Source organism: Phlebotomus argentipes, unplaced genomic scaffold (assembly GCF_947086385.1).
Source record: "Phlebotomus argentipes unplaced genomic scaffold, Phlebotomus argentipes genome assembly scaffold_18, whole genome shotgun sequence".
NCBI classification, from domain to species: Eukaryota; Metazoa; Arthropoda; class Insecta; order Diptera; family Psychodidae; genus Phlebotomus; species Phlebotomus argentipes.
In genome coordinates, this window is record NW_026776177.1 from 13,682,031 (window position 1) to 13,708,587 (window position 26,557).

Consider the following 26,557-nt stretch of genomic DNA (forward strand, 5'->3'; position numbering starts at 1 on the left):
AAGGAGCAGAGAGAATTTAATGCCCAAAAATGTGTGTTTATCCTTTTCAGAGCACCGAACATGTGATGAGGAGCCACGAAAAACACAATTTCACCATGTTTCGCGAGGACGCACAGTGGATTTGACGAACAGTGAATGCCATAAGTTTAATAACAACACACTAAAGCTCACTGCAGCATTGCAATTATGGACTTTTTAATCCAATAACGGCACCAAAGCACGGAAGTGCAGAGAAAGGATTTGTAATTGAGTGAATTTCGTGCTCCAACAGCATTACTCTTCGCGTATACTGCAGATATTGCAGGACTTTTATCCCTTATCTCTGGGCAGAGCCTTGAACTTTTTCACTCTCTTACAATCTTGATACTTTTTTCTTATTGTACCAGGAAATGTTAACAAGAGAGCTTTAGATGTCCGATAAAGAAGATTATTATTAGATTGATATGCAAAGCAGCAGCGTTTTGCATATTAATTGCATGTAAGAATTCACTATCGTGCCAATAGCAGTGTTTCTTAGTGTGATCAAGCTCTTCGCATGACATGCAATTTTCTTTTAGAAGTTCGTACGTTATTTAAAGTTAGGCAATGAGCTTTATTAAATGAATTACTACAAAAAAGAACTTAAGAAGTAACGGGATATCAATATATTTCTTATAAATCGAAACAAAAATTCTGTTTTCTGTTAATTTACCTTTCTTGTGCAAAAAGTAAATCGTGGGCGCTTTTAAACGTTAAAAACGCTCTAAAAGTCTAAAACGTGTCTGTCCCTGGATTTGTACTCACAAGTGTAGTTTTTGCTCCTTATTTTGCAGAGCGCGGTTTTTCGCAGCTCCACCTCAAAAGTACATTATAGAACAAAAATAAGTTTTCAATGAAATATCAAAAATACACCCCCGCCGCACACCAGAATATCACACCTTTACGCTCTCCTCTGCACACAGTCCCAATTTTAACATATCCAAAAGAGTCATGTGTGTGGCTTTTATTGATCCCTGTGTACACAGAATGCTAACTACCATCGTCATTTAATGTACACAAGACTAAAAGTGAAATCATTAAAAAATTGTTACCCACTCACGGGTCAACAGAATACACACATGCTTCTCTTCTCCCGCCCATTCGGGCTCATTTGAAACCGCCAGGAATATACATAGCGCAGGTTATATATCTTTTTTCTCAGTAGTTCCATTGGCGAGCCAGCGAAAAAGTGTATATCTCAAAAAACACCTTCACTGATGGCACTTAATAATGCATGCCTGACGCTAATTGACCGACCTTTCGGGACTACATACTCATGAAATATGTAACAGGCCACAAATGTGATAAAATTCTGCTTTCTCTCCGAATGCAACTTTAGCGTATTACATCTTAAAGTTGGGGTATTTGAACACGTTGTGCGGTCGGGAAGGAGTGCTTCTTTCGACTCACTCCATCCAGTGCTCAATTATTAACATTTCTCAGGGTGGATTTCACGAGCACACGGAAAAATCTGCATAACAGAGAACCTCCTGGCAGGCTGGGGAAAACCGCACCGTCCCTGAATTACTTTCCATTTAAATTAGACGATGAATTGTTAATTTGCAAAATTACTTTCCATATCCGCACGTTCAATTTGAATTTCTTTGCTTGAAAATTCACTCATTTCCGAGGAAAAATACAAACGATAAAAGTCTCACTGTATAAAACGGGATAAAATATTCATGCAAATAGGCTCATTTGCTTCTGCAACTTTTAGCATCCACCGATTATCCCGAGATAAACATCTCTAAAACACCCCGCATCAGAAATAGGTGTATGACTTACAAGCACTCCCAATGTATTAATTATTCGTGCATGAAATTCAATTAAATTCACATAGTTTCTAAGTGGAAGTTTTGAGCCCTTTTGGCGATATGAACTCAGGGAAAAATAACCGAAGCGCACCATTTTCAATTAAATTCAAAGAACGTGATAAAGTTTATCGGAGCAAGTATTGCTACTCAAATGCAATTACGCTACATATCAAATACACAAACTCATTACTTTTTACATAAATGATCCCTCTCTCTTCAAACTACCATCTCGTACAAGTTTATTAATAAGTAAGCAATAAGATTTTTAGGAGCTATTCATCTCTGAGAATATTGCAAATGAAAGTGGATGCAAGAGGACATAAAGGCAGTCCAATTTCCATATAATTTCTGGAATGGAAACTGACCCAAAAGCCAGCCCGATGACGTGTGAATTTTATAACAAGAGGAAACTCATTGTTCAGCTTTGTAATTGAGTTAGGGCTAGTTACTCACGTAAATTGCGCTATTCCCAAGTTTATTACAGAAAAAATACATTTATTCATTTGTCAACTATTTTCAATTTAGTTTTCATTACCATAACAGTATAAATTAAAGATAATTTCACTATAAATATTAAGTCTCGCCTTGACACTTGCAAAAGCTGGGTTCGAAGAGAGCTAAAAGGAAAAGAAAACATTCAGTTTTTAAAATAGAAATATTTCTAACTATGACAAGATCTCCTCTTTCAGTTTATATCCTCTCTAGTAGTTTTATGCATTTCAGCAATTGCGGGATTTGGAATTGCATTTCACAATCGATTTTAGTCGCAATATGAATTCAATTACATATTTTAATTAAAAAAATATTTCCGTGAACTTCAATTCCCATCTAAAGTGCTACATTCTGTATTCCCTCGTGACACAGCATTTTTCATTAACACACCACCAGAGATGGTCTATTAATGCTCCTATATTGCGGTATTCGCTGATGAACTACATATATAAATTTTATTATGCGTAAATTCATAACACTCAATTCCCACAGCAGCCAACCCTCAACGACCATCCAAGGCATAAAAGGCACTGTAGAAAGTCCCAGTGTGCAACTCTAAAGAGACCAAATAATAAATTCCCAAGTACTTTAGATTCAGCAAAAAGTCCCTCACAAATTCATGCTTTGGTGATCGTAAATAGTCCCACAGAATCCCTCATTGCATCGTGAGACCCATCGATATCGCCCATTTCAACATGTTTATAGATTCACATTTCACAAGTCTCGAATGTTTATAACGTGTATTTATAAAATTTGCATGCAGACTCTGAGATGCAGTGCACTGCTAAAATAAGACTATCTCACATACATTGAGGTGTGTTTCTTCTATCTTTCATTTTATCCAACTTCTCAGCAGGAGAGATTAATTGCTGTATTTTTATCCACAAAATTTCTGTTCTTCTTCTCGTAATTGATGCCCTCTTTCACCTAATCTCATCGCTCAAGAGACGAAATTGCGACACTTGGGGTGTAATGGCCAGACATTTGTCAGGGGAATATTTATGCTCATTGCCCTCCTTCGCCCATCACCGGAAGACACTGAGATTTCAGATAACAATTCAGCTATTTGATGTGCCTTTAATTCAATATAAAAGACGAGTGCCAATTCAATATGTGAATCACATTGTATAGGGCTTACTTGAAAGTCTTATTGTAAGGGGATTACATGTTTTAACCAGCACAAAGAGAGTGCTTTCCTATATAAAATCACAAAACTCAAAATGCGGATTATGAGTTTACGAAAATAGAAAGGGGATTTCCCACAGCATTTCCTAGTATTTAACAATCTGTGTCTAAAGTAAATCAAGACAGTGAAAGCTCTCTTATGTGATCACATAAGAAAATCAGTTAGAAAATATTATTTAGTGACTGAGATCTGTGAAATTATATTTTTCTCAATACTTTAAAACCCCCAATTACAATTGCGAAAACTCGAATTATACCATTTTGTGATCTTAAGAACTACAAATTTAAAGACTAAAGTTTTATTGGATTACCGAATGGAAAGTCTGAACTCAACTAAAATAATAATGTAATTTTTAGTTTAAGCTTTTGAATCATATGGGATTCATTTGTTACACATCGCGACGGCAGAGAAATCCCAGAACAACATAATGCTGAAGTATAGACAATATTATTGCAATGTTGTCTCAATTTTAAAGCCACACGCTGTAGAGTAAAAAATTCACACCCTGTTTAATTAGTCTATTAATCTTTGCTGATATTTAATTTGCCTTTTTATGGCTATTTTCAGCTCCTTTTTGGCAGTATTGCGAAATGAAGCGAAATTGTGGTTTAAATGGTGCCCTTTTAATACTATGTTATTACAGGCAGTGACGCGATGTGTCCCTTTAGCTCCCCAAGAAACTTGTAATTAATATAGTTGATCAAGTCCATACGCAGTATCACGTTCTCCTCCGAATCACTTTGTCCACAAATATACTTATTCCATAAATCAATGATGTTCCTCATATGGAATTAACTATCCCCCTTTCACTCGTATACACACACTTAAAGCCAAAGGAATATTAACTTTCACTGCCACCATCCATGTTTCCAAGCCATCCACAACAAATTATTAATGACACTGGTGATGAAAATAATTGATATGATGCTCTCTCCTCATCAAAAGCTCTCTTTCCTCTTCCCTAATCGCAACTTTGCAAAAAGTCTGCCCTGTTTCTGCACATCGTGTGCCACTGGGAAAATCCGTGCCACAGCAAAAAGGCTCAGATTCATCCAGTAGTTAAATGCAAACTGAGTGGATGTCGGGGAAAATGCCGAGGAAAATATAGGAGAGAGCCAATGTGAAACGGGGCATGTGAGTGAGACGAAGGGAGAGAATCTCCCGAGTTTGATGCGCGCTGTGTTGGAATATGCGTCAAAAACTATACAATATAAAGAATGAGGAGAACACCTCAATTTTCACTCCTTCGCCACTCTCTTGGTGCCTCAATACTTGTGGACTCTCTGGGGGACGGTTTTCCCGTCTTTCGCTCAAATATCTCACTCTCGCGAGCTCTTATTTGAGTTTTTGAACCACCAGCAGACGCTGGAAAACGGCAGAAGATAATGGGTCAATTGAAAATTCGATGAATTTTCCCTCAAAGTTCCTTCAACACCAAATGCCACAATTGACTGAAGCAACAGTGTTAGTTATCGATTGGGAAGCCACGAGTGTGTCAATTTCACACAAATACTATTAGAAAAATATTGTTTCTCTCTCTCTCTCTCTCTTTAAAAATGCGGGGCGGAGCATTAAAATGGGTGGATCTTCACTGAAGCACAGAATTCAATAAAAACGATTTTTATTATACAAACATAAAAATTTTTAGAATGGAAAATTGTAATTTTTCCATTCAAAAATTAGTCAATGGAATTTTCCGAAATTTTTAAACGTCTCTATCAACATTTCACTTACGCCACTCTGTGCATTTACGTCTAACTTGCCGGATATTTCGCCGCTTTGAGTAAATATCTCACGAAAACTTTTTCCTCCAAAGCCTTCAAATGGTGGGCCTTCGCATGGCTCATGAAAGACTTAGCATTCGATTGAGAGCTCAAAATGGATTTGGAGAGCGATTTATGACGAATCTGTGGTAAATGTTTTCTCCTGCTTGGTATAAATCAAATGTTTAGTTAACTGACGATGTAAACAATGATTGGAGAATGTAAATTATCTCTCACTCCTGGCGGAGTCAATAATTTTGCAATTCCTCTCTTCTCTGTGTCTTACATTGTCTCTCCCGAAATAGATTTAAACTTAATCCCGCGCGCTCGCCTCTCCTCTCGAAATCCATAAAACATAAAGGAAACTGCCAAGGCATTATTGGGCCTGAACCAGGCAAATGTGCTGCTCTAAATAGATATACAAAATTCTCCCTCTTTTTGCATTTGCCATCTCACTTGTGCCCACACGAAAGTTACTCAGAGCACGTGAATCAGCGAGAGGGAATCCTGACATACATCAAATTTTAATTTCAGTCCCATCCAATCGATCCACTTCCAAGGCCCATTTCTTATTAATGCCCGTGCCTCTCTGTAAGGCATGGCGTCACTAATTCCCTCCTTAAACACAAGGGAGAATACCCGCTCTGTTGCGCTCGCAGGAAAATTCCCAGAAAGGAGCTTGGAGATGAGAGAGGGAGCGAAGTTAATTGGAAGACGTACTCACCACAAAGGACTTTTAGAGTTTCGGCTTGAGAAAACTATCGTTCCACAGCTTGTACTGCCGCCGCCAGAAGTCCATTCTCTCCTTCTCCGGGTCCACAATCATTTTGATCTCGCGGTCAATCTCGAGGGCGTTGAGTTCAAAGACCGCCCCCTGGGCCGGAGCCACGGGAGTCCACTTGAAGGGCAATGTGGTGTCCTGTGGAGGCGTCGGGTCGCCATACTTGGCAAAATTCGTCCACAGGCGACACATGGTTGCCCGCAACTTGAAAGCTTCCGACTCCTCGTCCACGTCTATGTCCATCATCTTCATCCTGAAAAGGGAAATTGAAGCCATCACTCTTTTTCTCTGGGTAAGATAAATATTTTAGCCATTCCAGCAGTTCAACAAGTTCAAAATCATCCCCTATTTGACCCTATTGACCTTGACAAATCCTCCCGCATTCGCCAGATTACCTGTTGCTCATATTCATATTTGTTCAGATTTGGTTTGAGGTCAGGCGGAAGACGCTTTGTGGGCGGGCCGGAAACTGTTAGTCATACATATATTGGGGTTGAGCATGAATAATAAATTTTGTCGAAAAATTATGGATTTATGGAGAAATTGAACCACAATTTTCTATCAAGAGACTCGAATATTTCAATTTAAAAAATTCTCTTTTTAAGTACATGTCCAATCTGAACTATTATGCCGTTCAAATCATTATTGAAAATAATAAAATTTATGAAAAAGAATACATAAAAATACATTTAACTAAATAAATAGAGCTCTGAATCAGAATTTAAATTACATATTCAAAATATTTTACTGGTGTAGGGTAAAAACTGTAATTAAATTGATTAAGTTCAACTTCAAATTGAATCTCTCGCATACGAAATCCCAGCTCACCATAAACTAAACAGAGCGAGTGCTTATCAATCTCCTTTGGATCTCCCCGTGCCGGAAAGTGTTCAGCGATTCCTTTCAACCACATATTGGCATTTCACAGTGTAAATTTTCAGCTCAATGACCGTCAATTGAAAGTCTTATGAGAAAATAAAAAGTACAATAGCATTCCTTTTTTTATCTTTTGCCAAATTGAAAATATTTTCCATACCCGAAAGCACTAACAGTATACTAAAAAAAATGACCAGAGAATCTGAATAAAAGTGTTGTAACAATTTCCCTGGTGTTCAAAAGACCTTTGAAAAGTGTATGTAAACATAAAATAGAAAAGAATGTGTGTTCCTCTATGGAAACAGTGCATTTTTCACGGTTGGTTAACTTGCCGCACACTTACAATGTAAATAATAATGCATGGAAAACTCACTTGAATAGGTAAAACATGTCATCACCATGACAAGCTCCTGGGTTTTGACCCAGTCCAAAGAGTCTCTTGGGCAGATTCAGCTCGCCGTCATATGAGAAGCGGTAGAAGAACAAGGGCGACCTGTTAATGTAATTGGAAGGCAAATGATGATAAATTTTCACAAGGTAATTGTCTTTAAGCTGCTATAAATCCAACCTGTTCTGCTTCCTTGCGTGAATTTCGGCCGTTACATGGTTGCCAATCACGAAATTGTAGTCTGAGAGCAAATCCGTGAACTGCGGAATGGTTTTAGTGGAGATTTTCTCACCGTGAAAATAGAATTTCCTCATCTCTTCCGCCACTCTCTCGCACGTTTGACTCCCTGGCAAGACATTCAAGGATTTGGGAATGATTCTGGAAAAGTCCTCTTCGTAGACATTAATTTTCCGCACTGCGTCCAACAGCATAATTATGCCCTCTTTCGATGTGTGACCCAAAATCAGGGGTTTCTCGATGCTCTCCAGCGATGCGAGAATGTTCAGTGGCGTGTCAATCAGCAGACCGTCCTCCTCGAGTTCCACAACGGGTTTGAAGGGAATTGGCAATCCACGTCGCTTTTCATCCTCTGTCAGTGTTTTCACAGCGCCCAATGTCAAATCAAGGGCGGAAGCGCTCATCAGAGATTCGTAAATTTCCTCTTCAGCATTGGATTTGCACCCCACAATCTTCGCCAGCCGGACAGCTTTCTGCTCGGGCTCTTCTTGCATCACCCACTCCATTAGCGACGTGCCACTCTGGCAAATGGCGCGCTGGAAGAAAGGCTGGGATTGCTCACAGAGCAGATGAAGATGAGTTGACGCTCCTCCGGCACTCTCGCCGAAGAGCGTGACATTCTGCGCATCTCCGCCGAACTTCTCAATGTTCTCCTGCACCCACTTGAGAGCTAACAGTTGATCTTTCAGTCCAGCATTGCCTTTAATGCCCTTCTGTGGGTAGAAGAGGAAGCCCAATGGACCAAGACGATAGTTGAGAGTGACCACAATCACTCCTTCCTGAGAATAAAAGGAAAGTTAATGCCTGATAAGCTGATTACATAAATTTCAGAGTCTCACCTGAATAAGATACTCTGGGCAGTACAAATTCTCACTCCCGGAATCCATCATGAAGGCTCCACCGTGAATCCACACCATCACAGGCAGTTTTTCAGTCTTCTGTCCTTCCCCCAGACTCGTGGTGTAGACATTGAGAAAGAGGCAGTTCTCAGATCCCACCATCTTGGCGGTGTAGGAATCTTTGTGGACACTCGCGTCTCCTTCCTTCGTGCAATCCAATACCTCGTCCGGGAAGCGTTCCAGCGCCACGGGAGGCCGGAATCTCAATTCTCCAATTGGTGGTTTGGCATACGGGATGCCCTTGAAAGCATAAAAAGGTGCCCCATTGCGGAGATTTCCCTGCAAACCGCGGATTTTCCCTTGCTTCACACTCACCTCAACCGTGCTCATGTTTCTCACCTGCAAACCGAGGAGATTTGAGAAGAGATATCAACTGAGGTGCAGGGGGCAAAGTCTGAAGTGCACTTACTACGCGAATAGTGGACTGTATGCAATTGTGACCAGTGAATTTGATGAAATTTAATGCCATTTCCCGTGTAGAAAGAGGTCAGTCACCTTTTACCGTTCCTTTGCTTACCGAAAAAGTTTAGCAAAAAACTCGCAGAAAATCTAGTGGATTATCAAAAAATCACTTTGAATAAGAGAGCAGATTGTCCTGTGATACTTTATGCACTAAACACGTGGAAAAATACTAGAGAACTGATAAGCAAAAACAATTACTTGAGAGTTAGTCAGAAGATTACGAGACGTTTGCAAAAATGTAAACAACTTGTCCCACAGAGCGGGATGGTGAATGTGGGACAAATGGGACAAACACACCGCAAGTGCCAGAAGGTATGCAAAACGTGCTGAGATAGCATTTGTGAGAAATTTTCCATTTTCCCTCATTTTCACACCACTTTTCCTCTTCCAGCAACTGCCAGGAGCCTCTCGCTGTCTTCACTGTGTGAAATCCATAATGATCTTGCAGCAGAAGCAATCAAAAAGAGCCGAACAATGTTTTGTTTGATTGTGGCGGAATTGTAAATAATCGCTATCTGGCTGTTGATTCGGTAAATAAGTTGTCTCTCGTCGTTTCAGGTCACCCAGCTCTCCACGTAACGATGCGCTTCAGTATCTGTCTCCGGTTCAGCAGAGCAGCATCGATAGTGATTAATTTGGCGCGGATCATGGCGACTGTCAGTGCTGTCAGTATTGATAAAGTGCCCTTTGAGGAGAAGGAACTCTTTGTTCCCGATGCCCAGGAGCTCAAGGAAGGTGAGACTCAAGTGATCCCATTATCCGTGCATGCCCATTCTAATTTGGTGGCGTGAGAAAGTCGTGACCTTGATTATCCGGTATGTGAAGAATTTACTCCTGGAAGTAGATGAAATTGATGACTCCGTGCATCCTTTCCCGCGCTTTTACAGTGACCGTGAAGCGTATTTGTACCAGCATTGTCTTTTTACATTACTGCTTTGAAAAGAATGTATAAAAAGAGTAAATCTACGCGATTTTAGAAACACCTTCACATCAACTGAATAAAAAGAATCATTGAATAATTTAAAGTGATCTCTCTGGTACAATCAAATTAACCGCGAACACTCAGACCGGCGACTTGAGAAAATTCCACAGATTTCGCCTCATGAAGACGCAAAACTTTCATATGTAGATATGACAAAATGGAATTTTGCCACTTTCAGCTGAAATATTTCGGTCCAATAATTTGGACTACAGAAATTTTAATTAATTTCTTTTGGAATTCGTTGATTATGCAATTTTGATTACTAAAATTGTGCTTTTATTTTGTTTCATTAATCGATTTAGTATTTAAACATAAATCAACAGATTGAATTTAATTGGAAACGTTCGGACGTTTTTGCTCATGCGGCTTTGCATTTCAGTTTTATCCTCTGGCCTGAAAAAGAACTTCGAGCAAGTTTCTGTGGACTTTGTGGAGTGTCCGGATCTCTCGCAGGAACCCTTCAATCTCGCCAGTTCCGGTCTTTGCGGTTCTCCCACAATTCTCGAGTACGGCGGCGCTCCATTTCTTTTGCCTCTGGTGCAGCGAGACAAGCTGTACGATCTGGATGAGATCTGCCAGAAGGTCTCGCGCGCCAGGAACATTAGCCAGTATCTTGTTGTGGGAGCAGGGGCGGGACCCTTTCCACTTCTCGGCACGAATTGCGAGGGAGTCTTCAATCTGAAGAGAAATGCTGATGGAACGATTGTCTCGAAGAGCCACGTTGCATTGGTGAACGCGAAATTGGAGTGCGAGAGAAGGAATATTCCAGCGTCGGATACGAGATCAGCTCTTCTTGGAAATGTCTACTTGTCAGAGGGCAAAAGAGGGAAGATTTTGAGGATTCACTGCAAGAATCGCACGGGACCGAACAATTTCATCACTCAAATCAGGGAAACTCTGGCCAATCACTTTGTGGAGAAGGATATTGGTGAGTTATCCTTAATAGGCTTAGAAAAACCTAGAAGGTAAAAATTAAACCAAACTCAGGGCGGTTAACAGACACTTTATTCCCTTTATTCAAACAATAGTGATAAAATCCATTAAATCACAACAGACAAATTAAACAATCGTCGTGTTTTGAGAACACACACTCAAACTCAATGGGAAAGAGAAGAAATGATTGACAATTGAAGAATTCCAATTCCTATAATTGTTTTCCCTTCTACAAGTTTTCGTTATCTTTAGTATAGAAATAAGCGCAATCATTTCAGCTTAAATGAGTCTTGATAATTTATTGCCTGCGATATCCATCTTATTTCTTATCTATGAGCATTTCAACTCAGTCCCGACTTGGGTGAGAGAGTGTGTGTTTCTGCCATGGCTTGAAGTGCCTCCTTGTTGAGCTTTCACGCAGGCCTCCGTGGCGCAATTGGCTAGCGCGTTCGGCTGTTAACCGAAAGGTTGGTGGTTCGAGCCCACCCGGGGGCGCTCGCTTTTTGTCCTTTTTCCCCGTGAAAATTCCCTTTTTACTCACTTTTTGCAGGCCTCGGCGGTGCCTTTCTGCTGAAAAGCGGCAAGGCTCATCAGCATGTGATGCAGGACTTCTCCAAGACGCCCATTAACACTGAGGAGCAGCTCAACAGCTGGCTCAAGTTCTACGACATGTCGGCTCCGCTTGTGGCTGTTGGCACTCTTGTGACCGGCGAAATGGACATGGATCTGCGTCTGCAGCACTTCCACAGCTTCTCGTCCTCGCACTGGGCCGGCCATTATCACTACGACACCACGCCAGAGGCAGCTGAATACGAGGCGTACTTCGGCATCGGCGAGAGGATCTTCCGCATTGACAAGCCCGAAGTGACCCACAAATTCGGGCGAGACTGAAGCGTACACTTGAGACATTTTAATAAATTTTCATTTATATACAAAAGGAATAGAGGAAATAAACAAATATTATCCTTCTTTATCATCTCACTTGAACAGCTCTACTTTTTTAAAGGTGTGTTTTTGTGTGTGGAGAAACATCGTTAATAAATCTTGAAGGGAATGATTCTTAAAATGTCTTTTAATGTTAGGCATTTAAAACATTAAAAAGTCTCACGACTTTAGCTATGCCGTAATTGTTGTACGTTTCAATTGTAATTCATCTCTACACAAACATCATAGTGTGGACACACAGTGGAGGAAATCGTATAGTTGTCCCTAAAATTATGGAATTTATTTTTCACTATTGCACCGAACAAATTAAGGAGATCAACAGAGCGCAATTACTTCGTAGTGGACGGAAAAACTACGAAATTTACATCATTTTTGGCACATGCTCCAAACTCTCTGATTCATTGCGCTTGCTGATCAAATTAGCCTCATTTTCTGACATTCCTCCACTGCTTTTCACCACAACTGAGCGCAAGAATGGCTTTTGCTGTGCTTCTACGCCTTGAAAAATCTAACAACTCGAACAATGTATTGTCGGCAAATGGGACACTCGTGAAGAATTTTGCCACAATTCGTGCACGTCGCCATGTGTCCACACTCGAGGATCACGCACTCGATCGGCGCATCCATGCAGATTTTGCACAAATCGTCCGGTTGCAACTTGTCCGCAGCTGAAAAACAGCACAATTAAGCAAGACAATTGTGGTGAAATGCATTCAATGCTCACATGGATACGTTCGATGGTCATTCCACAATCGCATCACGCGCTCTAGAAGTTCATTCTTCTCACAGCATCCCTTGAAGTCGACACGATTCAGCATCAAAATCTCCTTGAGTTGCTTCACTGACAACTTCTCCAGTTCAGCACTGAAACAATCAAGGGAAAACAGTTTAAATACATAGATTTATTCAGTGAATTTGTCAGGATATCACTTTGTTGCTTTCTTGTCAAATTCATCATGTCAAAAAGTTATTTCCAAATTTCATTGATATCTTCAAAATGTTGCCAGAATAAAAAACACCACAATCAAATATGATAAATGTTTGGCAGAAATTTGGCCAAAATTCAAACCAATCATAAATCAAGATAAGAGAAATTGATGGAAAATAGCATCAAACAAACTCGAGTACAAGTTCAATAAAACGATATAATAAAAATATTGCACGTCATTTTATGGTCTAAACATTATTTTGTGTTTATTTTTTACACAACACAAATTAAACAGGGATCAATGTGAATATTTATACCCTATTTTCAATCGAATTCCCTGAACAAAACGAATTGTGAATCAAAATAAATCATTTAGGAAATGTATAAACAATGGATAAATAAGTTCTCCTCATTTTCTCTTAGGAAATTAACATTTGTAGCCTTTGTAAGTCTCACCTTGAGGTGATGTCATCTAGTCTTATGTACTTCCTGGTCCTAACTTCGCTAGAACTGTCCTGCTTCTCCACATTGATCACTGGAATGCCGTCGAATCCCTCAGATTCCCCCATGGGATACACATTGATCCCGTCGTTGTCATTGGTAAACACCAAAAAATCCGCCGTCATGGCCGGAGGATGAGCGGCTGATGACGTTGACGGCTGCATTGTCGTGGACATTCGTCTCTCTTCCAAATATTTCAGTACGGCGTCCAATTGTTCCTGAATTGTCGCATCACTGAGTCCGAGAGCCGCCATTTCGCTCTTGAACTGTTCCAGTCGCCCTCGTAGCACTTCTCTGTCACGTTCACCGCGCTGCGATGATGTCCTGGAGCGCTTCCTGAGCGTCTCCTCCTCGAGGAACAGAGAAATGTCACGCTCCAGTAGGCCTGTGTCGATTATGAAACTGTCAGAGCGTCGTCTTACGAGTCTCCGTGAGCGATGGACAGGCGTGGAATCGACACTGGCGGAGAGGGACATGCCTTCGCTGCTGGGATGACTTCTCGTGGTGAAAATAGCAAAGTTCCTCGCATTTGCAGCCTCTTGAACACCCTGGAAGAGAAAGTCCATTAACCACAAGCCATTTAAATGAACTCTGTTCATCACAACAATCAGCCTATAAGTTTAATTTGCCGTGAAAAATATTTCTGGGATTAATCTTTAACGAAGTACCAAAATTTGATAAAGCCATTGAGCAAATGTAGATAATAAAGCTATACCTCACTGGACGATGTCATCTGGCCATCCATCTCGTTGCTGATCTGCAGCGTCTCCGAGTTGCTCTTATCATTATTGGTCACAGCACTGAATGAATCACTTCCGCCCACGGCTCCCAATTCCTCGAACGACGACGAGCTGTCTGAATTCCCTCCGGTCGTCGCCTTGGGCCTCAGCTCGCTGTCTCGGCTGGGCCCGGCATCAGGTGTGAGATCGGTGGTGGACTGGATGATCTCGAACTCATGCAAATCACTGAGCTCCTCCTTCGCTTTGTCCACGCTGCAGCTCCTGGCGTGTCCTGGCGCCTTCGGGGCGCCCCTGCGGCTGTTCTCGGACGTGAGGGAGGCCGAAGAACTTGCTGGTTGACTAGAAGTGTAGCTGGAGGAGAAAACTTCCGAGGCTGGCGATGCTCTGCCGCGAACATCGTTGACAATGGGTGCTGTTGGGGCGCTCTGACGAGGTGTGGCCGCCCCACTAGCTGGCTGCCGTGGCGAGAAGGATGAGGAGGTTTTTAGGTCGAAGTTAAAGTCATTGTTGATCTTCTCAGCTACAGTGTTGAAGAAGTTCTGGCACGTTTGCTTGATCTGATCAAAGGGATTCGTGCAGTTGTCTTCGTCACTGGCTTCGCCAGAAGCTCTACTCCTCGTGTGACCATCTTGCGTGGAATTACCATGCGCTAGCACCAAATCCACGAGCTCTTCCTTCTCTACAAGTTCAGGAAAACAATAAACAATCACTTTCCGGACACTTCAAGCGCGTCCTTGGCAGGAAAAACTCACCCACGCAGCCAATGGTGGAGATGTGCTTGCTCTGACAGTAGAAGATTAGGTCCTTGGGCTTCAGCTGCAGCAGATCCACCCTCGACAGAGGCCTGGTGGTGAGGATAACACACCGTCCGCACAGAAATCTATCCTTCTTCTTCGCCAGGCATTGTTTGCAGTACAATCGTCTGCAAAGCAATATTTTCAAGGCTGATTTCTCAGCATTTCCTCCACTCTCATCTATTTACCTGCACTCTGAGCAGGAGCGCTTAATCTTGAAGACGGAAAATTGAGCACTGCAATTTTCACACGGCATCTCTTATCACTACAAAATCATTTTATTTCACAATTCACTGGGAATATTCGCGAAATCGCCATTGAAATGTGACGTTTCAGACGTTTTGCGCTGCTATTGGCAGCACTGACAGGATACCAAATCACAGCGAACTTCAGTCTGCTGACTACTTCGCCATTCAGTGATTGTGAAAATATTTTGGTTGGAGTTTTTCACCGATTTTCCTGTGATAATGCTGTAGTTGAGAGTGTCACGGTGTGTCACCAGCTGAAATTCTAGGTACTGCAGTCGGAGGAGCTGGAGAATGTGGGTAAGAACTGTCCGGAAGCGAATTTTCCGCGCTGAAAAGTATGCCTTCTTCGGTCATTTTCACCCAACTTGTTGCATGCGACAAGATTGATGAAATAGATTATTTAATAATTTCTGGCCTCTCTTCGCTGTGTTAATGGCAAAATTGGCGTGTGCGAGTGTCAGACGTGATACGCGCTATTAATACAGGGATCGGGAAAGTGTCGACAGGGCGGAAAAGTGCCTCCGCGAGGTGATAATCTCGCTGGGAAGAGTGGCAAATGTGTCATCGACAGTGTCCGGGAGTCTCTTATCTCTTATCTTATCACTCCTGCTCTCTGTGTCCACGTCCCTGGAGACTCTAGTCGCCCAGATCACACTCAGAAGGACACCGGGACTCTCCAGAGAACCCGCCAAGGTAGTCAATCTCCTCCATTAACCGCCTAATCGCGTGTCGTCATCATCTCTCCAATTCCTCAACTCATCGTTATTTTCACGAATCCCAGGCGCTTTTTTGTCCAGCTCCACAGATTCTCGCCATTCTCACCACTCTAGCCTCCTAGCGCGTCCCCCACCAGACCCAAACAAACTTCTAGCGGAGCCAGTGCGGCAAAAAGTCCGACGAAGGTCGCGCCAGAAGCTTTCTGGCCTGCCGGACTCATCTGTCCGCCCAGTCGCGCTCCCGGTTTTTCCGCCAAATCCCCGCTCGTGCCCCACCGCACCGCCCATGAGAGTAAATAGTAAATATTACGTATGATTGCTTTATTAATAATTACCCCCAACAGTGCTGCGTCGCTACATTGCGAGCAGAGGCTTTTCAATTAACCCGCGCATTGATTTGTGAGGTTCTCAGTGGAAAATTCACCAATTGAAACAATTGGAGACTTTCTGCTCTTGACACTCAAATGGAGGTTCTTTCCTCCACGGAAATTCAGGGTGAGATTGTGGGGGGAATTCGTTGACAAAGAATGCAGTGAGCCCGTATAAGAAGTGTTAGAAATTTTTCAATCAATCAATACTCAATTAGCCAATCATGAGAACTTTTTCTAAATCGATATGTTAGTTCTGCTGAGGTTTAAGGATTAAAATCATAAATAGATTGAGCCTCATATTCCTGAATATTGACATTGGTGGACAGCATTTTCTATCCAGTTAATTCTTGATAGATTGAGTAAATTTGTCGTTAAATTTATACCACAAATTTGGATTGCATTTGAGGAATTTAGTGGTGCTGTAAAATTTGTAAATATTTTCTATTGAACGTGGAAAGGAATATTTACTTATCCTACGTTTATGTCAATTTTCCTACATATATTTTTCCTATTGATTAGACAATTGATAGAATAAAGTGTCAGAAGGGAAACAGAATTGTCAGTATGGCTTAGTTTTGCTCTGGACAGTCGCTCTCTTGGTGTCATATTATGTTAAAGCCAAATATACCAACAAAATGTGGCAAATGGCAAACAGAACTGCCAAGAAGCACTCACTTAGCGTGTCAGTGATGAAAATATGTATTTATTCGTTAAACATGAGAGAAATTATCAATTTCACAAGGGCCCACGATGATAGCTTCTCAAGCAATCTCAAACTTGCAACTGCCAGATAAATAGTGTGGGCAAACAGTCAGTTGTTTTCACTGTGAGAATGCGTGTCGCAAAAGGCGCGATGAACGCTCCGATTAGATGGGCAGGTGCTGTAATATTAATGAGAATGAAAAAATACACGTGAAATCAGTTGAAAAGTCTGCTGGAAAGGAAAGATGTGAGTGTGAGGTGATATTGCGAATATGAAACGGGTTTTTCTCTCCAAGTATCTTTAAGCGTTTATTGCATGATATAATAATCACATGGAGTGATCATGTAAAAATTGAGTTTTTCTTCACTGTGGGGTAGTAATTATCTTGTGACGCGAGGCTACAATTATGTGTGAATACTGAGAAGTTGTGTAGCATCGTAAAATCAGAATATAGTGTGGTTGATGCTTCAAGCTCAATTGTCTTATGTCCATCTCGGTTGATCTTGAAAATTGTCATCAATTTAGCGATGAGAATTGTGTGTAGAGGCAAATTGTTGGGAGTCTCAATTCACTTTGGAGACTTTCTTGACCGTTTTCTCAATGATCATATCAATGCTAACAATGTCTTTTGGTGCTTCTTTGCAGATCATGTGTATTTGGTGCAACAGAAGCTGCTGAAATGACGACAAGCGTGATGGAGAACAACAATTTGCCACTTAAAGGTGAGCAAGAGTGCTCAATAGTCGCAAATGGTGAGCCTTTTTGCAGTATTGCTTACATGTTATGTAAAAGGCAGAAAGAGTGCGGAAAGAGTGGCGAATGAGTCAAAAGACGGCATTTTTCGCACTTTCCGGCGTCTTGGAATCGGGCTTGTTGTGTCTCTCGTCGATTAAATGTTGAGTCAAAGTATGGAGAGAGAGACGATGACGAAGTGGGACCAAAGGTCATCGCTGAGGCTTTCTAGGCTTTCCATTATCGCCGTTCGGGGCGGACAGTGAAAAGAAAAGCGCCTCAGAAGACTGAAGACTGAAGACTCAAAATAGACTATGAGTCCTCCAATCTGGAGAATCCATGGCAAATCCTTGCGATTTAATACCCATTTATTTGGCTGTGACTTTTGATACCACTTCGGGTGTCTTATGAAATTATCGACAGAAAGCTTAAAGTGAATTGCAAGATTAGGGATCTTCCATGTCAGCAGAGAGCGTTGCTGTGGGTGAAAAAACTGGTCTACACCAAAAAATCTTATCGTTCTCGCGGGAATTGATAAGACGTAGGAGATTTTGGCGATTGTAAGGTATAAAGAGAGCTGTTTATAGCACCTGATTGATGAAAATATCCTCGCAGTTTCCCACTGATGTCGGCTATAAATTGTCATTATCTTGACATGAGAGATTCTCAATGAATTTCGACGGAAAGAATAAATGAAGAATCATTGCGGGTTTAATCAGTGAATGGCGATATGGCTCTTGAGTTCTCGTCAAGAACAGAGAAAATATGCTGAGATGTGAGATTGACATCTGATTGTGGACACATTAATGGTTATTGCACGTTTTGGGAACGTGGCTTTAATGTTTACAATGGGTTTTTACCATTTGGCGCGTGCAGAAGAACGATTGAAGACCGAGAAGCTGGGGATTTGATAACAGATCCATATTGATACACCTACAATCTTTTCTTAATAGATTAAGCTCTATGGCGAATATTGAGTCCTAATTTTAGTATGCTATGACATATTTTGAGGATTTTTAAAGCAATATCACAATCGAGAATTTTGAGGAAATTCATGAACGAGTACGAGAAATAGCGGCCAAGAGGGCATCTTTTGCTGTAATCTGAGTGGAAATTCGTTTGAGCATTTCATCAGACTTGCATTGACAATAAAGCTGGAAGGAAATTGAATTTGAGCATAAAGTCTCGAGATAGTATTTCTTTTATCTATCTAATTAACATTTTCTCTCCTTTATCGTCGCGCTCGGATTTTTTCTCTGACTCTCGAGTCATTAGCAATGCCCACATAAAAAAAGATGCCTCTCGTAATTGCCTGTTCTTTCTTGAGGAATGAATATTGAATATATTAAGTGTGATTCATTGCATAATCTCTGAGGTACAATTCTATGACGCCACTGACGATGTATGGCATGTACGAAATTGGAGAATCACTTGTATTTGAATATTCGGGTAAACAAGACGAACAATGAGGGCCTCACTTCATTGGGAGATCCTAATGATGATTGAGTCTTGCTTTTGCCAGTGTGACCAGTAATGAAAAAGTGAGTGAAATGTTGTAAAATATGCTCTCTGCAGTGGCCGAGTGATGAGTGTGTGTTGGCTTCAAAAGGAGGAGTTGATAAGAAAAGTTGATGATTATATTTTGCTGATAATGGAATTTTGTGATTCGATAATTATTACACATTCGCCTGTGTCTCCCTCTCCGTTCAATAGATTGCCTTTTTTCCATCTTATGGCTGTGAAGCAGTTTTCTTTAAACATCTCACCGATACAGTCATTGTGCGAGGGGAGAGAATTTTCCCATTGACAGTGTGTCGATTACTGATTTCTATCCAATGGAGCTCAATTGTTGTGCCATTCAGCAGACTTCCTAGTTTTTTTCTTTTAGACTTTTCTTAAGGCAAAATTCTTGTATTTTTTGTAGTGCTTGTTTTCGTTCGCAACGTCTGTGATCTCGTGCAATTTGTTAGTTTGCCTAATTACAACAGTCACACAAAGATAAGCCCTTTTGAAACAGAAGCACATCAACAAATTCCTCTGTTTTTGCAGTGAAAACTAGTGTAGAAGCTCTGAATTTTTTTCCGTATAGTGCTAATTGTTACTTTAAAAAACCTAGTGATGATGAAAAGTGAATTTATGTCGAATTTTGAAAATGCCAATTTCATCCTCAATCCCACCTTTGATGAGAATATCTTTCAAATTTTCGGTGAGTTGAAGAATGCAATTGCAAAGCAGCAAAACTTGCATAAGTGAGACACTGTCAATGACTTGGGATTTTCTGTTGTGTATACAATATATATAATATAAGATTTATCATGAAGAAAAAGTCGAAGAAGAGGCACTAAAGATAACATAAATGCTTTGCCCTGGGTTTTTGCCTTTTTCCAATATTGAGTCTCCTCTCTTGTGTGGACAACTGATAACGTCGATATAGAATTGTACTCAATTCAGTTGGAGGAGAATTATTATTCACTTTTTCAATGAGAAAAGCTTTTACTGAAAAAATAGTGGCTGGGATTACAGTGCCGTCTCGTAAAACTGACGCCATGGCGCGCTTTTGTTTTATCAGCATGCAAGGTTATCAGCTCACTATTTCTCAGATATACTCATATTTCACGCAATCTTGGCGGGAAATATTTTAGTGGATTTTGATCTGAATGGAATGTCGTCTTTACCAAAGACTAAGTTGTGCAGTGTGGATCAATTGAATTGCAATATTTTTGCAGTTCAGATTAATTTAGACTAAGGCATTTCTTTGCATTGAATCGTGTCATACTCCTCAAGTGGGCTTTTATTTATGTTTTGTGCCGCTGCTTTGGGACCTTTATTGTCTACACTCTTTTCGAATATTTCCATTTTATTTCTTAGACAATTCAAATTGTCAGTTTCACCTCACTTAATCTTCCTCTTGTACACATTCTGATGATTTATTATTTTTCATAAGCTTTTGCATCTATCTTTCTTAAGTCTCAAACTTTTACGTAATGCAGTATGAAAGTGTTGTTAAAACATTATTAAATAGTTTCTGTGGTTAAAGAGCTATAAAAGTTTTATAGAGATCTTAAAAAAAAATAACTATTCCATTCTATATTACCATTGCTTATAATATTCTGACTCTTCTGTTAAACATTTCTGCATTGCTTCTAATTCTATGATCAAGATCTGCATTTGGCACACTAATTTGACATTTTTTGGCAGTGAAAGGAATATAACTCATGTGAAATGTGAGATGAGAGCGCGAGAGTGTAATTTCAAGCTAATATGAATGAATGACGAAGAAAAAAGCATGAAAAGCGATATGAGATTGAGAATTTTTCTTAATGCCATGAACCGGGATGTCATTTTGATTATGAACAGCCGAAAAATCTCTACGCATCCGGAACCATCAATTAAAATTATTGTCCACAAGCCATTATAGAGTATATATTTCCTCGTGATTCACAGTGCTTTGCTGCTCATGTTCACCGCACTTGATCTAATCTCTGGCGACTTATCAACGAGAATTTCTTTTTATAGCACACTTTTCACATGCTTTACAACACTCTCTTGAGACTTGGAGTATTGGTTCAATCGGGTTTTGCGAAATTTCTGTCCTCTGATACACTTGTTATTCTTTTTCCCGTTCATGGGGAGAATTTTATCGCGGGCGCAAATTTATGAAGATTGATAATTCCATAGCACAAACTCATATGCAGGAGTGGGCATTCTTCAATGCTCCTCAGGTGCGATAGTGTCTGGCCGAAAGAAGAAAACCACCGAGTACGCAAAATGCTCAGCGATAAACGACTGCGTGGAGTGAAATTTATGGCCAGGGGATTTGAGTGGAGTTGTGATAAGCCGAAGGAGTGAGAGAGAGAGTGATAAATATTTGGGAATGTCGTATGTGTGAAATGCTAGTAAATCCTTTGAGAGCTTTAGAGAAATTCCTCCATCTTTCCACAAAGATTTATTCACGTGCTTTTTTGGCAAATCGGGAATTATCAAAGGATCAAAGTTCAAATGGAGATTTTGGTCAGACAAATTGGGGAAATGACGTATGTTTGCCCAGTAATTTTCCCCACCTTCGATCACTGATAGAAATCACCGATGTGGCGACTTTTTTTTTGAGTCATTAAACGAGAGTTGTTTATAAGGAATTCCCTCGGATTTCAATGCAAATTATCTACAGAATTTCTCAGTATGAATTGTACATCGACAAAGGCAGAGAGCCTCTCGATATGGGTTAAAAGTCGCATTGAAGTCGCGATAATATTTCAATGCGATTTGCTGTCTCATTTTATATTTGAAAGCATCACAAGCAGTTACGACCTAGACATGCCAGACGATATTTTTCCCCTTTTTTCCCAGTGGCAAGAGTAAAAAAAGATCCAGCCTCTCTTTTTCTCTCAGAACATTTTCCTCCCAGCTGAGCAATGCAGGCAGGATTTATCAGCTGTTTGAAGTGGCCAACAGTAAACATTTTCCTTTTCTTCTCCGGACAGAGAGTGAGAGAAATCAATCACTTGGCAAGAAAGAATTTTGCTGATATTGCAGAAAATGTTTAGATGAGATGCAATTGAGAGATAATGTTTTTTGTTGTCGATGAAAAGGAGGAAAAATGCTTGGCAAGCATAGAGATTTGAGCGGAAGAAAAATTTTGTGTTGAATCGATATAGAAACAGTGAATTCTTGATATTGTAATGCAAATAGGCAAAAATGTGAGTCAAGAATAGAGACAAACATCCAGCAAATCACTTCAATATTCTTTTATTAACTGGAAAATGTTCTCACAAACAATAATAAGTATATGACTAAAACAATGTGGAACGAATTTGTTGGCGTACTTCATGGGAAATTCCTAAGTAATCATTTTTTTACATGCACATAAGAAAAAAGTGATAAATTGAATGTTTGAGTTACGTCTTTTGGACGTCTTTTTGAACAGCAAGCTTGGATAAATATAATTTGAGGAGACTTTTGTATTATTTTGCATAAACCTGAACTCTTTTAGTTATTTTTTGTCTACTTCCGACTAAAATAAAAGCTTGAAATGTTTGAATCTTGAGAAATGATGGCAAAATTTTCCAATGAAATTGTGAATTTCCCACTCATCGTGATCACTCTTCCTTGCAGATCATGACACAGCTGCCATCCTGCCGAGTGGAAATGCTCCGGAGCTGTCCAGTCCCACAGGCGTGAATGGGCAGACAAATGGACAAAGCGGCATGGGCATCGCGGGCAGTTGTTGTGCCATCTGCGGCGACCGTGCGACGGGGAAGCACTACGGAGCGCCGAGCTGCGATGGCTGCAAGGGCTTCTTCCGGCGCAGCGTGCGGAAGAACCACCTGTACACGTGCCGCTTCTCACGGAATTGCGTGGTGGACAAGGACAAGAGGAACCAATGCCGCTACTGCAGACTCAGAAAGTGCTTCAAGGCGGGCATGAAGAAGGAGGCGGTGCAGAATGAGCGCGACAGGATCAGCTGTCGACGATCCAGCACGGAGGACAGAGACACGGGCAATGGATTGTCTGTGCTATCGCTTCTGCGGGCCGAGATGGAGTGCAGACAGTCGAAGATTGGTGTGATCCTCGAGAGTACAACGGAGAATCTGGAGAACAAGCAATTCGCCAGTATTAACGATGTGTGTGAATCGATGAAGCAACAGCTGTTGAACCTGGTGGAGTGGGCAAAACACATCCCGGCCTTCAATGAACTCCAGCTTGATGATCAGGTGGCACTGCTGAGGGCGCACGCTGGTGAACATCTTCTGCTGGGCCTATCGCGTCGATCGATGCATTTAAAGGATGTCCTACTGCTCAGCAATAATTGCATCATTACAAAGCATTGCCCAGGTAAAATTACTCAATCTAATAGCACTCTCTATCAAACGTCATTTCTTACCATTTGTGTCTGCAAACGTGATCAGAGATCAGGACAATATTTTCGGCCAGTCAAAGACACAATATCAAAATTGTAGATGAAATTTTTTTTTTAATGAAAATCGTGTGACGCTTTCTGGAGAAGGAATTCTCGCTGCTCATTCTTCATCCTTCGTGTTAACTGTAAGAAGGACTTTCCCATGCCAAAATCCGCTGTTTCTTCTTACACTTTTCAGATGCCTGTCTCTCACCGAACTTAGACATCTCGAGGATAGGCGCCAGGATCATTGACGAGCTCGTGCGTGCCATGAAGGACATCAGTCTGGATGACACGGAATTGGCGTGCGTGAAAGCGCTGGTCTTCTTCGATCCCAATGCAAAAGGATTGAATGAGCCCAACAGAATCCGAGCGATTCGACATCAAATACTGAACAATCTTGAAGATTACATATCAGATCGTCTGTATAGTTCAAGGTGAGTTGGCACTGATATACCTATTTTTTCGACAAAATGTGACTCATTCACTATTTCAGGGGTCGCTTTGGGGAGATTCTCCTCATTCTGCCGGTTCTGCAGTCGATCACGTGGCAGATGATTGAGCAAATACAATTTGCAAAGCTTTTCGGTGTGGCGCACATTGATAATTTGCTGCAAGAAATGCTTCTTGGTGGTGAGTTTGGGTATTAGCAATTATGTGTGTGACTCAGTCAGACGTCACAGGGCAAAGTTGATGGATTTTGTAGAGGCGAATATCAATATGAGAAATTTGTAACACTCTAATTTAGAGGGCATTGATTGAGCACTTGCGGGAAGTTTAATCGGTCAAGATAGTGTGGATTTTTAATCTAAAAGAGGAGCTTTTCTCGTCTATAAAATTGATTTATTGATTTCTCATTCATGAAGAACATAAAAATGGCAAATGCATGCCGAAATTCTCCGAATCAAGATAATGAGCAAAGTGAGGAAGAAACAGTGCCAAAATCTAGTCGAAGTCACTGTGTGATAAGTTCTTATCATTTTTCCTTTTCTGCTAAACAGCTGACAATTCGTCGCCTTTAACGCCCGTGATGAACAGCTACAGCCCTTCGCAGTCGCACCAACAGATGTGCGATCAAGTGCCTTCGCCTCAAGAGCCGGTCTCGTCTCCGGAACAGCTCATGTCCGAGCACACGATGCACACGAGCCTGGAGAACTCGCTCGATGTGCCGATGATGCCGCTAGACTCAGGAGCCAGCGAGGATCTCTACCGGCGCTCTGAAAATGTCGCCGCGACAGCCTTTAATTTGTCACCGCCGCCAGTGAAGGACGAGAAGTGCTTCATGGGCGCTCCGGTGTCCTATCCGGCGATCGGCGACTTTGCCCAAGCGCCCGGCGAGATGGACTATGGCGGCATTGCGCCGGGAAGCAATGGGAACGTGTCTCATGGACAAGAGCACGGGATGTATGATGGACAGAGTCTCGTGGCGCAACGGAAGACCACCTGTGGCCATCAGATGGGCCTTGAGGGCCCTAATGTGGGCCAGATCGGGCTCCGGACCAACTTTAAGCAGGAGCCAGATCATAGGTTCTGATTTAGTGAATTTACCACAAGAGAGAGAGAGAGAGAGTTTTTCTAATGAGATGGGGTAAACTTTTTTGTAAGAGAACTTTGATTAAAGTTGTAAGTTACATTATTTTTAAGGTGTATCTTTGTAAAAAGAACTTTTGTAGAATGGTTGAAGAAATTGTTGCAATTTTTTACATATCTGATACTCTGGTACAGTGAAAATGGTGCGCAATATGAAAAAAGTGCCTTTTCTTAAGCTGATGAGTTTGTAAAACACTTGTTAGAATTTGGTAATATAAATGGGTGATTTTGAGATTTAATAGTTTATTACAAATGTTGTTTTCTTTTCTAAATGTCTAATATATTCGTGGCGAATGTTTAAGATGATACAAATTTATACAGAGTCTGTTATACAGCAATAAAGTACATTTTTGAGCAATGTTCAGTGATTTTCACATTGATTTTCTACGGCGGTTGATAGTGTAATTTTATAAAATTTGATGAACAATAATATTTTATTTTATTTCTTGTTTCTGTATACTGCATTTTACACTGTTAATTAAAGTGAAAAAAAATTAGTCGGTACGTTCGAAAATGTTAAGTCGATAAAGCAGATTGTGGAACCGGATGCGGCTTTTTTTACCGCGCGTGTTTGTGGAACGTGGAATGACAGATCGATTCGACAGCGCGCTGTCATAACAAATGCGCATTTGCTCTATCGAAAAATCGCATAAATAGTGAATATCTTGTGAAAATGGATGGAATATCACGCAAATCGAGAAGACGCTGCGAAGATACTGCATTTGGAGTTGGAAAGTTCACGAATTTGAAGAGGACTTGCAAAAATCGTGACTTGAGCAACACCAACGCAAAGATGGACGTCAACAAGTCAATCCTAGAATTAAATGACGACTGCCTGTTTTCCATCTTCTCTCATCTGAATATCTGGCACTTGATGAAGATGGAAAAGGTGTGTGAAAGGTTCAAAAGTATAGTCCAGAATATTTACAAAACCATACGAGTGTTGGACTACGAAGTGCTCTCAAACCACAAATCGAATGAGACTTGGAAGCACCGTTACATATTTTCCTTGAAGGACGTGAAAAATATCTCAGAGAGGCTTAATCCTTATATTCACACCCTGAAAGCTGCGTCATGGTTTTTTACTGATGTCTATTATGTCCTCAACGACATCCTCAAAGGTTCCACGGGCAATTTGAGAAACTTGTATCTCGACAGCTTCAACATTAAGCAGATGAACCTTAAGTTCCTCGCAAGGATATTTGTAAACCTCAAAGTGGTTGAGCTCAGGAATTGTGCCGTCACAGACGAGATTGAAGTTTGTCTGCAGGAAGCGAAGCACTTAGAAATTCTCAATTTGCCCTGTAACGGCCAAATAAGTGGAAAGTGTCTGACGGTTTTGCGCAACATAAAGGAAATCAACCTGAAATGCTGCTGGAATCTCAAATTAACCTACTTCACGCAATTCTGCGTACGCAATCCTGACCTTAGGAGTCTCAACATTATTATGGATGTGTGGCTCTCGAACATGAATTATGATCAGTGTCTAAAAATGGTGGCGGAGAATCTGAAGAGTCTGGAGAGTCTCAAAGTCTGGAATATAAATAACTTAAATATTGCGG

The 26,557-nt window shown here is 41.0% G+C and overlaps 4 protein-coding genes and 1 non-coding gene across 9 annotated transcripts; 3 read left to right on the forward strand and 2 right to left on the reverse strand.

The window, feature by feature from the left end:
- Positions 1-2,296: 2,296 nt before the first annotated feature.
- On the reverse strand, positions 2,297-9,143 carry LOC132260153 (acetylcholinesterase). 2 transcript variants are annotated; one of them, XM_059758105.1, is made up of 6 exons: positions 8,972-9,143; positions 8,395-8,793; positions 7,499-8,334; positions 7,304-7,423; positions 5,998-6,307; positions 2,297-2,449 (listed from the first exon to the last, which is right to left on the reverse strand). In XM_059758105.1, exons 2-5 carry the CDS (start codon positions 8,782-8,784, stop codon positions 6,010-6,012), a joined length of 1,644 nt encoding a protein of 547 aa, XP_059614088.1. In that variant the 5' UTR covers positions 8,785-8,793; positions 8,972-9,143; the 3' UTR covers positions 2,297-2,449; positions 5,998-6,009. The 2 variants fall into 2 exon arrangements, with proteins under 2 accessions (XP_059614088.1, XP_059614087.1); XM_059758104.1 differs by having other exon boundaries at positions 8,864-9,143.
- A 230-nt stretch (positions 9,144-9,373) lies between these two features.
- On the forward strand, positions 9,374-12,240 carry LOC132260318 (ester hydrolase C11orf54 homolog). The gene is made up of 4 exons (XM_059758353.1): positions 9,374-9,416; positions 9,475-9,651; positions 10,278-10,826; positions 11,382-12,240. Exons 2-4 carry the CDS (start codon positions 9,498-9,500, stop codon positions 11,720-11,722), a joined length of 1,044 nt encoding a protein of 347 aa, XP_059614336.1. The 5' UTR covers positions 9,374-9,416; positions 9,475-9,497; the 3' UTR covers positions 11,723-12,240.
- Positions 11,253-11,326, forward strand: Trnan-guu (transfer RNA asparagine (anticodon GUU)). Its single transcript has one exon. It is a non-coding gene; the product is annotated as a tRNA-Asn (tRNA).
- A 17-nt stretch (positions 12,241-12,257) lies between the features above and the next one.
- LOC132260317 (E3 ubiquitin-protein ligase RNF34) lies at positions 12,258-15,076 on the reverse strand. The gene is made up of 6 exons (XM_059758352.1): positions 14,928-15,076; positions 14,698-14,867; positions 13,921-14,624; positions 13,161-13,753; positions 12,501-12,640; positions 12,258-12,444 (listed from the first exon to the last, which is right to left on the reverse strand). The coding sequence occupies exons 1-6, from the start codon at positions 14,993-14,995 to the stop codon at positions 12,269-12,271; spliced, it is 1,851 nt and encodes a 616-aa protein (XP_059614335.1). The 5' UTR covers positions 14,996-15,076; the 3' UTR covers positions 12,258-12,268.
- A 60-nt stretch (positions 15,077-15,136) lies between these two features.
- Positions 15,137-25,354, forward strand: LOC132260099 (transcription factor HNF-4 homolog). 4 transcript variants are annotated; one of them, XM_059758026.1, is made up of 6 exons: positions 15,137-15,284; positions 17,423-17,529; positions 22,622-23,341; positions 23,605-23,842; positions 23,902-24,038; positions 24,407-25,354. In XM_059758026.1, exons 2-6 carry the CDS (start codon positions 17,457-17,459, stop codon positions 24,937-24,939), a joined length of 1,701 nt encoding a protein of 566 aa, XP_059614009.1. In that variant the 5' UTR covers positions 15,137-15,284; positions 17,423-17,456; the 3' UTR covers positions 24,940-25,354. The 4 variants fall into 4 exon arrangements, with proteins under 4 accessions (XP_059614009.1, XP_059614011.1, XP_059614008.1 ...); XM_059758028.1 differs by having other exon boundaries at positions 17,423-17,499; XM_059758025.1 differs by lacking the exons at positions 15,137-15,284; positions 17,423-17,529 and adding an exon at positions 19,262-19,715.
- The last annotated feature ends 1,203 nt before the right edge of the window (positions 25,355-26,557 follow it).